The sequence below is a fragment of the Mesocricetus auratus genome, unplaced genomic scaffold (assembly GCF_017639785.1).
Source record: "Mesocricetus auratus isolate SY011 unplaced genomic scaffold, BCM_Maur_2.0 Super-Scaffold_100009, whole genome shotgun sequence".
NCBI lineage: Eukaryota > Metazoa > Chordata > Mammalia > Rodentia > Cricetidae > Mesocricetus > Mesocricetus auratus.
Genome location: NW_024429193.1, coordinates 60,368,834 through 60,385,523, shown reverse-complemented (window position 1 = coordinate 60,385,523; position 16,690 = coordinate 60,368,834). Strand labels below are relative to the sequence as shown.

Genomic DNA, 16,690 nt, shown 5'->3' with positions numbered 1-16,690 from the left:
ACCAAACCAGGGTCCTCTGCAAAGGACATCGTCTCTTCGGTCCCTCACATACACTTTAAAAGAACATTTTAAGTAGATTTCTGTAGGAAACTTACTAAAGGGAAATTGGAAAGGAGAGGCCTTGCTGTGGGGTTTCTGGGAATTGTGTTTTCTTTAGGCCCGTGTTGCTTTTCCTCTAAGTTCTCAACTTTTTGCCAGCGACAAATGACCTCAGTATCAACTCCTCCAGGACAGTTTTATTTAAAGGTTTCTGACTCAACGTGCTAAACTCAACTGCTTCCAGAGTCGTTCCGCCTTTTACAGTGGAAGTTAAAATACCTTCTCTATCACGCTCTGGCTCTGCAACACGCAAGGGCAGTTCGAGACGGGGAGGTGTCACGAACTCGCTGCTCGTGCGTTGTGTCCCTGGCTCCCACGCTCGCCGCGTAGCGGAGAGCTCGTGCTTTAAGACAACCAAAAGCTCCGGAGAGCGGTGTGCTGAATGGCCCGCTCATGCCTGGGGACGCCAACCACGCCCTTTCCCTTCCTTTAGCCCCGAAGCCAGAAAACCCCCAAACAAACAAAAACAAACTCAACAGACAGCCAAACCGTCCCACGACCCAGGGAAAGCGCGCCAATCACACAAAGAAAAGGAGGGGGGCGACTGGGATTCAAAATCGTTTCTCCGGGACGTACATCCTCCCGGACCTATCGGAATTAACTGCGCGCTTGCTCAGAGCCAATAGACACTGAGTTTCTGGTCCAGGGCCCCCCTAAAGACAGACGGGCAGTCCTCTAACCCAATGGAGTGCCGCGACGCTAAAGACTCGGCCAATGCGGTCGGGAGGTGGGTGGAGTGTAGGCTAGGGGGTTGGCGGTGCCGTGTCATGGAGGCTCAGTCTCGCAGCAGCCATTGAAGGGGAAGGAGCTGCGGGCGCGCGCGTGTCTCTCTGTGTGAATGTGTGTGCGTGCCCGGGTGTGCGCGCGCGGGTGTGTGGACTAGAAGGTGGGGGCAGCCGAGTTAGTCCCAAGTCGTCGGACTCCATTTGCTATTCTTTTCTTTCTCCCCCACACCCGGGTGGTAGTGGGCGTCCGTCTTTGCGTCTCTTCTCATTCATCTCCAGACCTTTAGAGGTTCTTTAGGGTTGGGGATAGTGGGGAGGGCAGGCGAGGGGAAAGGAGGAGGACATGGAGATGAAGAAGAAGATTAACCTGGAGTTGAAGAACAGAGCCCCGGAGGAGGTGAGATGACTCAGCCCCCACCTTCCCCTGCCGCCCTGTGTCGCGAGGGGTGGGCTTCGGGGGTCCGGGCGGGTGCGCGGGGCGGACTGGGAAACGCGCCCCCACTCAGGGTGGGGGCGGGGTGTTTATTTTAAGTTTTAAATCACCAGGCTCCGGTGCTTAAAATGGCGAAGGGCTTAAGTTTCTAGGGGCATTTTCGTGGGCGCGCGGGGGCTCAGCCCCTCGGCGTCCCCGCGGTCTGGCGGTCCGACCTCGCGGGGGCGGGCGGCGTGGGCGCGACCCTCGGGCCTTCGCCACCTGCGAAGTTGGTGCAACTTTCCCGCGGTGCCGCCATTCGGCCGACCGCGGCCCGGGGCGTGGGGCTCGGGCCGGTCTGCACCCCGCGCTCCCTCCGGCGGTGCCCACTTCGCGGGCGGCGCGCGCCGGGGCTGGGGCGGCGGCGGAATCCCGGGACCCGACGGCGCCGGCCGCGGTCCTCGTGGCGCGCGGACCTCTACGCAAGCCCGTGGCTCGTGCGAGCCGCGCAATGCAGTGCGCGGTCGTCGGGAAGAGTCGCGGGCTGGGAGGGGTCCCCGGAGGCGTCGCCTTCGAGCCCCCGGCCGTCGGATTCCCTTGCGGTTCCCGCCAGGTTCCTGCGTCTGAGTCTTGGGCCGCGTCGGGCGGTGACGGCGCCCGGGGCTCGCCGGTTCCCGGCTGCTTGAAGACGAGGGACGAGGGATCGGCGCTACCGTGGTCCCTTGACGCCCTAGCAAAGGCGCCGGTCTGCCCGGCCTTCGCAGTTACCACCGTGCAGAGCTGCCCGTGCCTGAGCCCTGTTCTTTTCTGTGGCCGGTTGGCGGGTTTCTCCCGAGATCGAGGTGGAGGAAACATTGTTTCTGTAAGGGTTATTATCTCTGGGAGAACTAGAAGTTTTCTAGAGCTTATTAGAAGATTCTGGAATAACTCAAAGTTAAAAAGCTGTCCATCAGCAGGACATGGTGACTGATAACTGTAATTCCCAGCCTTTGGAGGCCGAGGTAGGAGGATGGATGCAAGTGGAACTCTGTCAAACAGGGCAAAACAATCAAAACAAGCAGTTTCTCAGACGCCTTAGGTGCAGACGCGGGCCTTTTCCCGCATCCTTTCGCCTCTACTTTGGAGGATTGCCGGGCAATACCATGTGTAGTAACAGGTTTATATAGACAATTTGTCTTTATTTATATTTTTGGCTTTTAAGACAGGGTTTCTCTGTAGCTCTGGCTGTTCTGGAACTCCCTCTGTAAACCAGGCTGACCTTGAACTCAGAGATCCGCCTGCCTCTGCCTCCCAAGTGGGCCACCACTGCCCGCTATATGAGCAGTTTATAAAGTGCCCGGTTTATTTGCTTTCTCCTTTGGAAAATTGTAAGCTGGCTCGTATTGTTTTAGGATCCAAATTAGCAGACCCGAGACTCAAGACAGTGAAGTGGCTTATTCTGGTGGAAGAACTGGGTTTCTGACTCTGCGTCTACAAGCCCTCCTGCTGAGCTCTCTTAGCCCTGGTTAAGACTGGAATCCAAAGGCTTAAGGTGCCTGGTGTGACAGTGCATACCTTTAATCCAGGTCTATAATTCTGACACTCAGTAGGCAGAGGCAAATGGGTCTCTGAGTTTGAGGCCTGTCTGATCTACAAAGCAAGTTCTGATCAGCCAGGACTAAATAACGAAATGCTGTCTCAAAAACAAATGAACCGGATGGTGGTCTCACACGCCTTTGGTTGCAGCACTCATCTTTAATCCCAGGGCTTGCAGGCAGAGACTGGCAGATCTCTGAGTTTGAGGCCAGCCTGGTCTACAGAGAGAGTTCCAGGACAGCCAAGGCTACACAGAAACCCCCCCCCAAAAAAACCCTAAAGATTTAAGAATCAAGACACCCTACATACACTGAGGATATGACTTATCAACCTTGGCTTCCTGGTCTCCAAAAGGGATGTTATGGTTCCATTTCTGCTCATTGAAATAGTGATTGCCAGAGTTATACCAAAGTAGAGAAGACAGTATTTGTTGTTCCTGATTTTTAGCCTTTAAGTAAACATTTTTGTACTGGGGATAGAGAACCAGGATCTATGATTAGTTCTATTCAGGTGCACTGGTAAGTTTTGTTACTACATCTCGGGTCTGGGCTTGGAGTGATGCTCAGTAGTTAAGAGCACTTGTTTTTGCTAGAACTGACATGGTGGCTTCCAACTGCCAGGGAGTACCATTCCTTCTTCCGGCCTTGGAAGGCACCAGATATGCATGTGATACACATATATAGGAAAAACACCTGTACACATAAAATAAAAATAAATAAGCCTACAACTAAGAAATTCATTTCTGAGCTGGAAAGATGGCTCAGGAATTAAGAGCTCTGGCTGGTCTTTAGGGGACCAGGTTTGAATTCCCATGACCCACATGGTGGCTCAGAACTGTGAAGTCCAGCCCCAGGAATCCAATACCCATTTTCTGGCTTCCATGGGCATTGCATGTACAGAGTACACAAACACACATGCAGGCAAAAACTCCATATACGTTAAAAAAATTAAAAAAGGAAATCTAGTCTTCCCTTCTGCAGGAATGAGAAAGTCCATAGAACTGCTTGAGCATCAAAAGGAGAAATGACATTTTGTCAAGGATATTCTTGTGTGTAATACTGTTTATCTTCATTTGATACCCCAAAGGTGGGCTATTGTAGAAGGTTTCTGACATTACTTCCTGAAGGGTAACAGGGTTGGAATTCCATAGGCATTTATAGCCAAAGATACAGAGGCTTACATGGAAGAAGTGATAAACAGTTACCCTCCTCTCAGCTCCCGAGTCTTCCGCAGCAGCCCAGGAGTCTCCTCCCTGTGCAAGTGTAGGTTGGGGTGGGGAGGCTCTTGCTCACAGTCCACGCACACTGTAGGACCTTTTTCATGGTTAGTTTCTGCTTCCTCACAGTCCACGCACACTGTAGGACCTTTTTCACAGTTAGTTTCTGCCTCTGTGATTTGAAGATTGCACTTGTCAATCCAAGTTCAGTTGTAAAGGGTTGCTTACAGTAATAGCTAAATCACACATCAAATTTTATTAGTATGTGTTACTACAGACAGTGTTTCATACTTTTCATATATGTGTATATATAGTATGTTGTGATCATGGTCACCCCTTACCCATCTTTATTATTCCCTTCCCCCTCAGATCCCCTTCTTCCCGGCTAATCTCCAGAATACCTTCAAGTCTTTTTTAATTTTTTTTTTTGTTTTTGTTTTTTTTTTTAGTTTTCAAGACAGGGTTTCTCTGTAGCTTTTGGAGCCTGTCCTGGAACTCCGATCTGTAGACCAGACTGGCCTGGGGTTAAAGGCTTGCGCCACCACTGCCTGGCTTTAAAAATTTTTAATGACTTAGTGAGTTACTCAGGGTTGCTTACAGGAACATGGGTGAGCAGGAATGATAGGTAAGGGACTGGTTGTTGTTTTGAGAGTTTTTTTTTTAACAGGGTCTTTCTCTTTTTTATAGCTCTGGTTGTCCTGGAACTTACTACTTAGACCAGGTTGGCTTGGAACTCAGAGATCTGCCTGACTCTGCCCCTGGAGTGCTGGGATTGATGTTTTTAGTATTTGAGTGTTTAGAGTGCTCTAACACAGGTCTATTGCCAGGCGTACTAACTATTAATATGTTTCTTCTGCAGGTGACAGAGTTAGTCCTTGATAACTGCTTGTGCGTCAATGGGGAAATCGAAGGCCTGAATGACACCTTTAAAGAACTGGAGTTTCTTAGTATGGCCAACGTGGAATTAAGTTCCTTGGCCCGGCTTCCCAGCTTAAACAAACTTCGAAAGGTGAGTTGGCAATAGTTTGAGGACACCATGGTTTTGGTCCAGTGAAATAACCATTTCACCTGTTGGTAAGAAATCCTTAAGGGCTGGGCGGTAGTGGGGGCACACCTTTAATCCCAGCACTCGGGGTTCTTTCTGAGTTTCAGGCCAGTGTGATCTACAGAGTGAATTCCAGGACTACTAGGGCTGTTAACACAGAGAAACCCTGTCTCATAAAACAAAAGAAAAACAAAAAACAAAAAAAGAAAGAAAGAAAGAAAAATCTTTAAGTTTCTAAAGATAAGCAAAAGGAAGGAGACTAGAGACAGGGTTCAGTGGTCCAAGAGCACTGGCTTCTCTTCCAGAGGACTTGGGGTTCACCCAGTCACAACTATGACTGCAGTTCCAGGGGATCCCAGACCCTCATACATGCAGCAAAACACCAATACACATAAAATAATAATTAATAAAATAAAAGAGCTGGGCAGTGGAGACACGTCTTTTGTCTCAGTGCTCAGGAGGCAGAGGTAGATAAAGGTCTGAGTTCAAAGCTAGCCTGGTCTACAGAGTAAGTTCTAGAATACAGAGACTAGTTCTAAAAACTAAATACAAAAAAAAAAGAAAGAAAGAAAGAAAAGGACTGTAGGATTTTGGAATTAGTTTCAGTATGGCTTAGTAATTTAAATTAAATTGGATTTAGTATCTACCACTGCCCCTCATCAGAAAATTCATGTTAACACATTGGAGCCACGGCTAAGTTACTGTGTAGGGTTCTGATTTTTTTGCAGATAGATGGGAGTTGAGGAAGTCAGAGAGAATGGCAAATGGTTTTCTTCAAATGGGTGTGCTTTAAAAGGTCCTCAGGCTTCATGATTATTCCTTTTCTCTCCATGTTGAATCTGTAGTTGGAACTTAGTGACAATATAATATCTGGAGGCTTGGAAGTCCTGGCAGAGAAATGTCCAAATCTTACCTACCTCAATCTGAGTGGAAACAAAATCAAAGACCTCAGTACAGTGGAGGCCCTGGTGAGTGGAACCATTGTCTCTGGACTTCATTTTGGGGTTAATTTTGGATTAATTTATCTGAGGTTTGTTCATATTCTATTTTATTTATCTCAGTTTAAGTCTGGAGTTTTCTGAAATACCTCTTGTGATCCACAAAGCTGTTTTTCTTTAATTAGAATGTCCAGCTGGGCTTGGCACTCAGCACTGAGGCAGAGAGACAACACCAAGGTGGAACTGTGTTGCAGTGAAGTCCTTTCCTAAAAATAAAGGCCTCAGCCGGCGCACACCTTTAACCCCAGTGCTTGGGAGGCAGAGGCAGGTGGATCTCTGAGTTCAAGGCCGGCCTGGTCTACAGAGCTAGTGCCAGGACAGGCTTCAAAGCTACAGAGAAACCCTGTCTCCAGAAACCAAGATAAGATAAAATAAAAGCCTCAAGTCAGGCAGTGTTGGTGCATGCCTTTAGTCCTGGTGCTTGGGAGGCAGAGGCAGGTGGATCCCTGTGAAATCAAGGTCAACCTGGTCTACATAATGAATTCTGGAGCAGCCAGGGCTATGTTGTCTTAAACAGACAACCAAAAATAAAATTAAGGCCTCAGTGGTGCTCAGTTTTAAAGGCACTTACCAGCAAGCTGGAAGACCTGAGCTGATCCCTGCAACCTCTGGGGTAGATGGAGAGAACCCACTTCCAAAAGTTGTCTCTGACACACAAATGCACACACACACATGCATGTGGCATATGCATGGATACTCCCCTTCAATATAATTAAAATGTAAGCGAAAATTCAGATAATTTTTGCATCATCTACAAATTTATTTATTTTTTACATTCCAATCCCAGTTCCCCCTCCCTTCTCTCCTCCCCCCTTCCCCCAGCTTCCCTCACCAGACAAATTTAGTTAATGACTTTACTCTGGTTTTAAATGTGGAATTGTGGAATGTCTTTTTAAACACCTATTTTTTTCTTCTAAAATAAAGGGACACATAGTACCTTTTGAGGTACCGAGAGGTATTTTCTGATGATTGAAAGGGGACGATAAATAATATAAAACTGAAAATGGATGCTTAGACTTACATTTTGTTTCATGACAGTTGTCTGTGTGTGTTTGTGGGTGAGTGTGTGAGAGAACAACTTGTGGGAAATGGCTTTCTCCAGTGTGTGGGTTCCAGGGATTGAACTCAAGTGGACAGGCATGGCAACAGGTAAAGGTACCCATTGAACCATTTGGCTAGCCTTGTCCTCGGGTGTTTAAAGCAATTGGGTGTGATGTGGTGGTACTTGCCTGTAATCCTAGTACTTGGGAGGCTAGAGCGTTCAAGAGCAGCTTGGACTACATAATAAGACCCCTACCCTGTCTTTTTTGTTGTTGTTGTTGTTGTTTTTTGTTTGGTTTCTCGAGACAGGGTTTCTCTGTGGCTTTGGAGGCTGTCCTGGAACTAGCTCTGTAGACCAGCTGGCCTCGAACTCACAGAGATCTGCCTGCCTCTGCCTCCCGAGTGCTGGGATTAAAGGCGTGCACCACCACTGCCCCGCCCTACCCTGTCTTTAAAGAAGAAAAAGATGTGAGGTTAAGCTATTGCAAACAAGCTTGGGTGCTGGCTTAGGGACTGTCATATGGATGTGCCGTCTTTTGAGGTGTGTGGTCTTTGTAGTCTAGGTTGGTCTCTAACTCTGATCCTGCTACCTGGCTGGGTGTGTTGTTGCCTGTTCTGCCCAGATTCTGTTAGCCAAGATGCCTCAGTGTCTCTAAAAACAAGCTTCGAGTCGGGTGGTGGTGGTGCACACCTTTAATCCCAGCACTCGGGAGGCAGAGGCAGATGGATCTCTGTGAGTTCTAGGCCAGCCTAGTCTACAAGAGCAAGTTCCAGGACAGCCTCCAAAGCGGCAGAGAAACTCTGTCTGGGGGGAAAAAAAACCCCACAAGCTGCAAGACAGATGCTCAAGGTGCAGTTGTGACAGCCAGAGTTCCTCCATGCTGGAGGCACAGTGGTGACTAAGAGCTTGCTGTGCTTGGTAGAATGACCCTTACAAAACACTAAAAGTGCAAAAAAAAAATCACTCCTTAACTTCAAGTATATGTTTTTCAGATCTTCCATTAAAATTGAAGAACGTGGTGTTTAAAATCTTGATTGTAACCTTTAACTTTACTTTTTCAGCAAAATCTTAAAAATTTGAAAAGTCTTGACTTGTTTAACTGTGAGATCACAAACCTGGAGGATTACAGAGAAAGTATCTTCGAACTGCTGCAGCAAATCACGTACTTAGATGGATTCGATCAGGAGGACAACGAGGCACCGGACTCGGAAGAGGAGGACGAGGAGGGTAATGCTTTTTTCTTTTTGAGACATAACTCCTCAGCACGTAGACCAGGCTGGCCTCCAGATCCACCTCCTCTGCCTCTGGGTGTTGGGATTAAAGTTGTGCCCAGCTGTTTGCTCATCTTTAAAATGTTTTTTAAAGACGGAGATGAAGATGAGGAAGAAGAGGAGGAAGAGGAAGCTGGTCCACCTGAAGGATACGAGGAGGAGGACGACGACGAGGAGGAGGAGGATGATGATGAAGAGGCCGGTTCAGAAGTGGGAGAGGGAGAAGAGGAGGTGGGCCTTTCATACTTGATGAAAGAAGAAATCCAGGTGAATGGGAGCTTGATATTTGTACACAAGGCTGAGTACTGTAAAGTGGGTTGTGCGTAGTTTCCTACTGGATGCTCTAGAGTGAATCCAGACAACCACGAACACTTGCTGCTTTTGATTTTTCAGCTCAAAAAACCAAAAGGGGAGGGGAGAAGAAAAAACCAAACCGCGTGGGGTTCAAGCTGGCGTTGAGGTCAGACACACGTGGACAAGCAGTCATGTGGCAGGGAAGGGCCCTCAGAGAAGGGGTGTGGAGACCCCATTGTCAGAAAAGTCTGGTTCTGGCCAGTGTCCCAAGAGAAAGAAAAAGGCAAAGTTGCGTCTTTCTGACTTGGGCCTCAGATGGGCAGACTGAGCCACGTGTCAAGGTGGCTCCCTAAGAACTGCCATTGCTTGTTGCTTTTTCTCAGATGTCCTTTGAATTGACTGCTCCCAGTGCCATGGGATGGTGAAAACATTTCATGAATCTGAGTCTGTATATTTAAAGCACCCAGTTCCTGGTTGGCACATTACAGACTCTGCAGAGTCCTGGAATAGTGTCTGCCCTCCAGTTATCTCTTGCCTTACACTCTCGCGTCTTGCAGTAGCTTTCCTCCTGTTTTTTTTCCAAGTCACGATTTCTGTGTGTAGCCTGGCTGTCATGGAATGAGCTGTGTAGCCCAGGCTGGATCTCAGTGACATCTCAGCTTAGGGCTATCCTTCACAGCGCACCTTTATAGTATGTATGCAGAGAAGGCCATTATTTGCCTCTTGACGTTCCTCTGTAATGTGTTTCTTTTGCCGCCAAAGCATCATCATCTGTAGTTTTTCTTAGGTTAGGTAGATAATATCTGACGGATGGTTCTTATTTTCCTGATACTATTTTTAAATTTGAAATGAATGTACAATTTATTATGTATACAGTGTTCTCTCTGCATATATCTTTGCAGGCCAGAAGAGGGCACCAGATCTCATTACTAATGGTTGTGAGCCACAGTGTGGTTGCTGGGAATTGAACTCAGGACCTCTGGAAAAGCAGGAAGTATTCTTAACCTCTGAGCTATCTCTCCAGCCCTAAAAATTACATTTTGAAGTGTGGGGATGGTCCTGTTTTACTCTGCACCCAGGCTGTCTTTGAATTTGTGGCATCTCATGCTGCCTTTGAATTTGTGGCAGTCCTGTCATTTCTGTCTCCTGGGTGCTGGGATCCATCATCACACACATTCACCACTCCTGCCTTAAAAGTTACTTTCAACCTACTGCAGGATGACTTCCTTACCTTTTAAGTTTATTATTCTACTGAATGTTTGGGAATATTAACTCAATGACATGGCCAAGCATTGATCAGAAACCTCTGAGCTATATGAAGCATTAAGTTTGTGCAGGGGGGACTGGAGAGATGGCTCAAGGGTTAAGAGCACTGACTGCTCTTCCAGAGTTCAATTCCCAGCAACCACATGATGGCTCACAACCATCTATAATGAGACCTGGCGCCCTCTTACATGCAGACAGAACATAATAAATAAATCTTCAAAAAAAAAAAGTTTGTGCAGGGCCAGGAAGCATTTTCATTCTAGATGGGACAGTTTGGGTGTCTTGGCTTAGCTAAGTGTGGGGTAGCTCATGACCATAATCCCAGCAGAGGGTGAGGCAGTAGGACTGCAGGAGTTTAATGATAGCATAGGCTACCTAGTGTGCTCTAGGATAGCCTAGGCTACAGAGGAAACTTGTCTCAGAACAAACAAACCCAAGAGTTCTTGTTTTTAGGAGCTAAATGCCAGGTAAGCACCAAAGACTTCTGGTACTCAAAAATAATTAAGAAGGAAATGTATGCATTTTACTTTATTTTTATTTTTATTGTGTATGTGTGGGTATTTTGCCTATATGTATGTCTGTGTACCACCTGTGTGACTGGTGACTACGGAGGCCCGAAGAGGGCATAGTACTTGTTGGAGCTGGAATTACAGGTGTTTGTGAGCCACGCTGTGAGGGCTGGAAGTAGCTCCCAGGCTCTCGTCACTGTTAAGTGTTGAGCCATCTCTCCAGGTGGTTAGTTTTCCCTTTTCAAGATGGGGTCTTGCTGTGTAGCTCAGGGGTCTTTGAACTCATGGTCCTCCTGCCTCAGCTTCGTAAGTGCTGGGATTACAGACTTGTGCCATCACACCTGGTTGCTTTTTTAATTTTTGGATTTTTGAGACAGGGTTTCTCTGTAGCTATAGAACCAGTCCTGGAACTCACTCTGTACACCAGGCTAGCCTCAGACTCACAGAGATCCAGCGCTGGGATTAAAGGTGTGCGCCACCACCGCCCAGCTAAACAAAGATTTGTTTATTATATGTGCTGTATTCTGCCTGCATGTACGCCTGCAGGCCAGAAGAGGGCACCAGGTCTCATTAGTGGTGGTTGTGAGCCACCCTGTGGTTACTGGGTATTGAACAGCCAGTGCGCTTAACCTCTGAGCCATCTCTGCAGCCCGCCTTTATTTTTATTTTTTTATTGTTTTGTTTTGTTTTTTTTTTACGAGACAGGGTTTCTCTGTATTGTTTTGGAGGCTGTCGGTCTCGCCCAGCCTCGAACTCACAGAGATCCGCCTGCCTCTGCCTCCCGAGTGCTGGGATTAAAGGCGTGCGCCACCACTGCCCGGCTCCGCCTTTATTTTTTAAGTGTCTGTGTTGTATGCATGATGTTTCTGTTTTTGTGAGTGTTCATGTTTATGAAGATGGGCCGTGACATGCATGCATAGGTCAGAGGACAGCTTTAGGTATCAGTTCTCAGCTTCTGTATTCTGTGTTTGCCAGGCTTGCTGGCCCACAGACTTGGGGGTATTTTTCATTGCCATTTCTCATATTGCCAGTAGGAATATCGATTACAGGTGTACATTGATGCACCAGCTTTATGTGGGTTCTGGGGATCCAGTCTCTGATGCCCCCCCCTTTTTTATACAGAGTCTCTTTCTGTAGCCCTGACTGTCCTAGAGTTCACTGTGTAGACTGGACTATCTATCCTTGAACTCACAAGCCAAGCTAAGGCCAGGCATTCATAATTAATAAGACTCCGTGTGTGATTTACCTGGGAGCTGAGATGGGGAGATGGCTGCACACCATAAAGACCTGAGCTCAGATTCAACCACCACACAAAAAGGTGGCATGGTGGTGAATGTCTACACTCCTGGCACAGGGCAAGCAGAAACAGGAAGATTCCTGGGGCTTGCCGGCCAGCCAGTCTGGTTCCAAGTTCAGCACAAAATGTGAATGCTTAGTGGTTGCTAGGCTGGATAGGGTGGTGCCTATAATCCCAGCACTCCGGAGGCAGAGGCAGGAGGAGGATCTCTGTGAGTTTTGAGGCCATCCTGGTCTACAAGAGCTAGTTCCAGGACAGCTTCCAAAGCCACAGAGAAAAAAAGTAAGCTGGACAAAGTGGTATATGCCTGTAATCCCTGCACTGAGGCAGAACCAGTACCATTACTAATGAAGAGGTTAGCCTGGGCTGCATCATGGATCCCTATCTCAAGCAAACAAATAATTAAAATTAAAACTCAAACACATCTCCCACACTTGTGCTGCTGTATTCCGAGCGCTCACTAGCCCTTGGTGGCTTCGGTACTACACAGCATGGCACAGCACAGAGAGCGTTTGCACAGTTGCAGAAAGTTCTCCTGAACAGTGTTAGTCTAAAGCATAACCTATGTTTATAAAAATCTAGGTGCCTTGTTAGGTTCAAAAGCAAAGCAGCCAGTCTGGTCTATCAAGCGGGTTCCAGGACAGGCTCCAAAACAATACAGAGAAACTCTGGAAAAACCAAAAAAAAAAAAAAAAAAAAAAAAGCAAAGCAGGCAGAAACTGTCTTAAAAATCCAGTGAACTATGATTTGTGTATTCTTGTTGGGATTTGGTAAACAGTAAAATTAAGTATGGTTCATTTGTTCTCACACTGAATATTTGCATTTGAAGGATGAAGAAGATGATGACGATTATGTTGATGAAGGGGAGGAAGAGGAAGAAGAGGGTAAGTTGCATCAGCATTAAGTGATTCTGAATCTAGGATGGGATGTTGAGTGCTGAGCGTAATGGGGAATGCCCTTGGTTCCTTTGTAACATGCCTTGAGAAATAGAGAAGTTTTTTGAAAAAGAGTATTCATTCTGCTACAACAAAACAAAAAATCCAGCTTGTAACTTGTACTTAAGAAATAGAAGTGAAAGCCAGGCATGGTGACGCATGCCTGTAGGTCCCAGTACTTGGGAGGTAGAGGCAGGTGGATCTCAGTTTGAGGACAGTCAGGTCTACTGAGAGAGTTCCAGCATAGCCAGGGTTACACAGAAAAACAAGACAAACAGAAAACCCCAGAAATGAATTAAAAGCTTGCGGTCACTTTATTGCACTCTGGAATCTTACAGAGTGGGGAACCTCAGTCCAGAGAGGAATGGCTGGACCCAGGTGTCCTTTTAGTTTCCTTGTTACCTAGTTCTTCAGAATGGTGTTTATCTTAAGCACAGGGCTAGCTTAGAGGTTAAGAGCACTGGCTGCTCTTCCAGAGGTCCTGAGTTCAATTCCCAGCAACCTCATAGTGACTTACTATCTATCATGAGGTTTGATGCCCTCTTCTGGTGTGCCGGCAGGACATTGTATACATAATAAATAAATTAATCTTTAAAAACTTAAAAAATCACATTGATGCCAAGCACTTAGTTTCTTTTTTGGGGGGAGGGTTTGAGACAGGGTTTCTCTGTGGCTTTGGAGCCTAACCTGGAACTAGCTCTTGTAGATCAGGCTGGTCTCCAACTCACAGAGATCTGCCTGCCTCTGCTTCCCGGCTGAGCACTTTGTTTCTTGACCTGTAAGTTGTGGCTTGTCCATGAGGTTTGTTGGGTTCTCTTGAGTCTGCTTATACTCTGAAATTGGAAGAAATTTCAGAGTGGAAACAACCAAAATTTTCTCTCACTATTAATTTTTTACTAAGATTAAAAGCCTTGTAACTTAACAAAAATTCATTTGTCAAAATTAAGTGTCTCATATGCTTTTGTTACAGAGGAAGAGGGTCTTCGGGGAGAGAAAAGGAAGCGAGATGCTGAAGACGATGGAGAGGAAGATGATGACTAGGTCCCTCCAGGATGAGGTCGCCTGACGCTCCTGGGTGTGCAGTAGAGCGACCATGTCTTTGTTTCTTCATGTACGATAGCTGCCCCTATAGGAGATGATGTGTAACCTTTTATAGGAAAAGTGTGGTTTTACTGTCTCGGCCTTATCATTCCAATTAAGATTTGCTAGTCTGTTAATCATAATGTAAGTAGAAAAGAATTTTCATCCATCTTCCCATTGTGAAATTCTCTAGCACTGTATTTAGATTCTGGATTTTTATAATTCATGTTTAATGTATTAGACATTTTTAGCCCATAATTAAAACATGGTTGCTTTTACACAGGTGTAGTTTGGTGCATTTCATTCATAATGTTTTAAGGTTATTCATAGATTAACAAATTACATTCAGCTGTAATATTAAATGGCAATAGTCTCTTGGATGACAAAGCTGATTGATTTTTGTTTTTAGAGGTGGTCTAGGTATCGATAGCTTGAAGGCAGTTTTGGGGGCTGGGGTGGTATTTGAGGACTGTCACAGTTTGGGAAGTAGAAACAGTGAGAGAGTTCTTTTCAGCAGCACAGGCCGTGAGCGCGGAGGTTCTCTTTAGTGACACCGCTCAAGGCTTTCACGAGAGTCTGGACTTTCTGGAAGTCCAAGCCCTTTCTGTGGGTGGTGCTGTACCAGCAGGCTGCTGGGCTTCAGGTGTGCATTCTCCCTCAACGATTCGCCGCCTTCATCTTCCATTGCTCCATCCCTCTCCACATCCTAAAGGAAACTGGTAAAGTGGACGCCCAGGACACTGCAGCCGTCTGTCTGGGATTCAGACAAGTGAAGCGGGGTGGTGGAGATGCAGAGATGAGCACCAGGAGTGCTGGGAGACAGTCCTCGCTTCCCCTTGACAACGCTGAGGCTGTTAGGCCAAAGCAGCGCATTCTCCTTCCTCAGAGGCCAGTCTGAGCACCTGCTGAGAACTGTGTTCAAGTCGTTTTCCTAGGTGGTTGGATACCAACGCTGTGAAGTATTTATTATATTTCTGAGTGGAACCTTTAATATTCTTCCTATAGTTTGAAAGTGTGATCAAATGTAGCATTTGATTGGAATACAATGGCAGTTGGAGGACTTTGAAATCAATATTGGAGTTGGGGTTTATTTCAGATGGATGTCTGTTAACAATAACATTTGGGGTAAGCCTATGTGCTTCTTCATGGCTACTAAATAAACATGAGGAGACAGGTCCCTTTTTTTTTTTTTTTTTTTTTTTTGGTTTTTCGAGACAGGGTTTCTCTGTGGCTTGGGAGGCTGTCCTGGAACTCACTTGGTAGTCCACGCTGGTCTCGAACTCACAGAGATCCGCCTGCCTCTGCCTCCCGAGTGCTGGGATTAAAGGCGTGCGCCACCAACACCCGGCTCAGGTCCCTTTTCTTTTGCCCTAGAGGCTCCATGTTCTAGGCAATTTCTTTTTAAATCTTGGCTACTAATTTTTTTCTTTTTGTATATCTAAGCTTTTTTTGTTTTGGGGTTAGTATCAGCAAATTAACTGAAGTTCTGCCTCTACTGGGACACAGAAATTGTTCATAATAGTAGGACTATTACTTTTTTAAGATGTTTGACATGGTATTTTAAAATAACAAGTATGAAATTATTTGCAGAGAGGCTAACAAGGTTGTATATCTGACCGAAATAAACGTGTGATATATTCAGTGCCTGTACTGGGATCTCCAAAGGACTAACATTTTCCTCATTTCAATAATTGGAATGTGTGCTTTCTTGGCACACTATGCCAGGTTCAAAGTAAATGCTTATTTTTAAAACGGAAATCTATATATTGACTTTTTTATCAATCATCTATTGTGCAATCAAAATTGGGTTTAAAAGCAAATAAGGCCTCCAGATAACTATTAAGACTTATTTAGCTTTGTGGGTGGGCTTTCTATTCTGTACAAGTTCTGGGTTCTGTTTTATCACTGTACCGCGTGTATAAACAGTATGTGAAGTCCTTAGAGACTTTGAATTCTTTTGTGCAACTGTATTTTGAATAAAGCCACCACAGTGTTAAACACAAGGACAGGCAGTACTGATTGTGTTCCTATTTCGTTTTTTTTTTTTTTTCTGACTGCTGTAATTTAAGTTTTGAAACGAATTGCTTTGAATAAATCGGAGAGTTGTTAATAATGGTGAGCTTCAGTGTTTGATGTTGACTCTTAGTGATGCCTTCGACTATGTCACAGGTCTTTAACAACAGAAGTGCCGCCGGGCGTTGGTGGTGCACGCCTTTTATCCCAGCACTTGGGGGGCAGAGGCAGGCAGATCTCTGTGAGTTCAAGGCCAGCCTGGTCTACAAGAGCTAGTTCCAGGACAGCCTCCAAAGCCACAGGGAAATGCTGTCTTGAAAAACCAAACAAAACAAAACAACAGAAGTGGCTTGAAGGGTACTCAGACTGAGTTGTGACAACACCACTAGGGCAGTGGTGGTGAACGCCTTTAATCCCAGCGCTCGGGCAGGGGGATTTCTGAGTCTACAGAGTTCCAGGATAACCAGGGCTACACAGAAAAATTCTGTCTCAAAAAACAAAAAAACTCATCTCCCTCATTAATCTTTCCAGAAGCTAAAATTTTTTTTTATCCTGGATTAGCTCAAATTTACCTTTTGAATTGCAGGTTGAGCCAGGAGATTATTGCTTATAGGTGAGCAGGTATTTATAAAATGCTCAGAATTACCATATAGACATGGGTTTTCTAGAATGAGAGCCCAAGCATTTTTCCATAGTATCTTAATTCTTACACAGATTTTTTTTTTAAATCCTAGTTTTGGGTTTTCCCTAAGTAATCTTTAATATGTTTTGTTTGTGGACAATTCTGGGATGTATTTTGTCAGGTTAGATATAAGTATAATGCTAAGTAATGTTTTCATGATTATGGTTACATATTGAGAAGTATAACTATTGAATTCTGCTTCTGCAGAGATGGAAAATACTGAAGTACTTT

At 45.7% G+C, this 16,690-nt stretch overlaps 1 protein-coding gene across 2 annotated transcripts; it reads left to right on the top strand.

Annotated features, from left to right (window-relative positions):
- The first annotated feature begins 851 nt into the window (after positions 1–851).
- On the top strand, positions 852–15,767 carry Anp32e (acidic nuclear phosphoprotein 32 family member E). Of its 2 annotated transcripts, XM_005084250.4 has the most exons (7): positions 860–1,221; positions 4,887–5,036; positions 5,918–6,040; positions 8,174–8,339; positions 8,478–8,650; positions 12,579–12,633; positions 13,655–15,767. In XM_005084250.4, the coding sequence occupies exons 1-7, from the start codon at positions 1,168–1,170 to the stop codon at positions 13,723–13,725; spliced, it is 792 nt and encodes a 263-aa protein (XP_005084307.1). In that variant the 5' UTR covers positions 860–1,167; the 3' UTR covers positions 13,726–15,767. The 2 variants fall into 2 exon arrangements, with proteins under 2 accessions (XP_012979208.1, XP_005084307.1); XM_013123754.3 differs by lacking the exons at positions 8,174–8,339; positions 12,579–12,633; positions 13,655–15,767 and having other exon boundaries at positions 852–1,221; positions 8,478–8,633.
- The last annotated feature ends 923 nt before the right edge of the window (positions 15,768–16,690 follow it).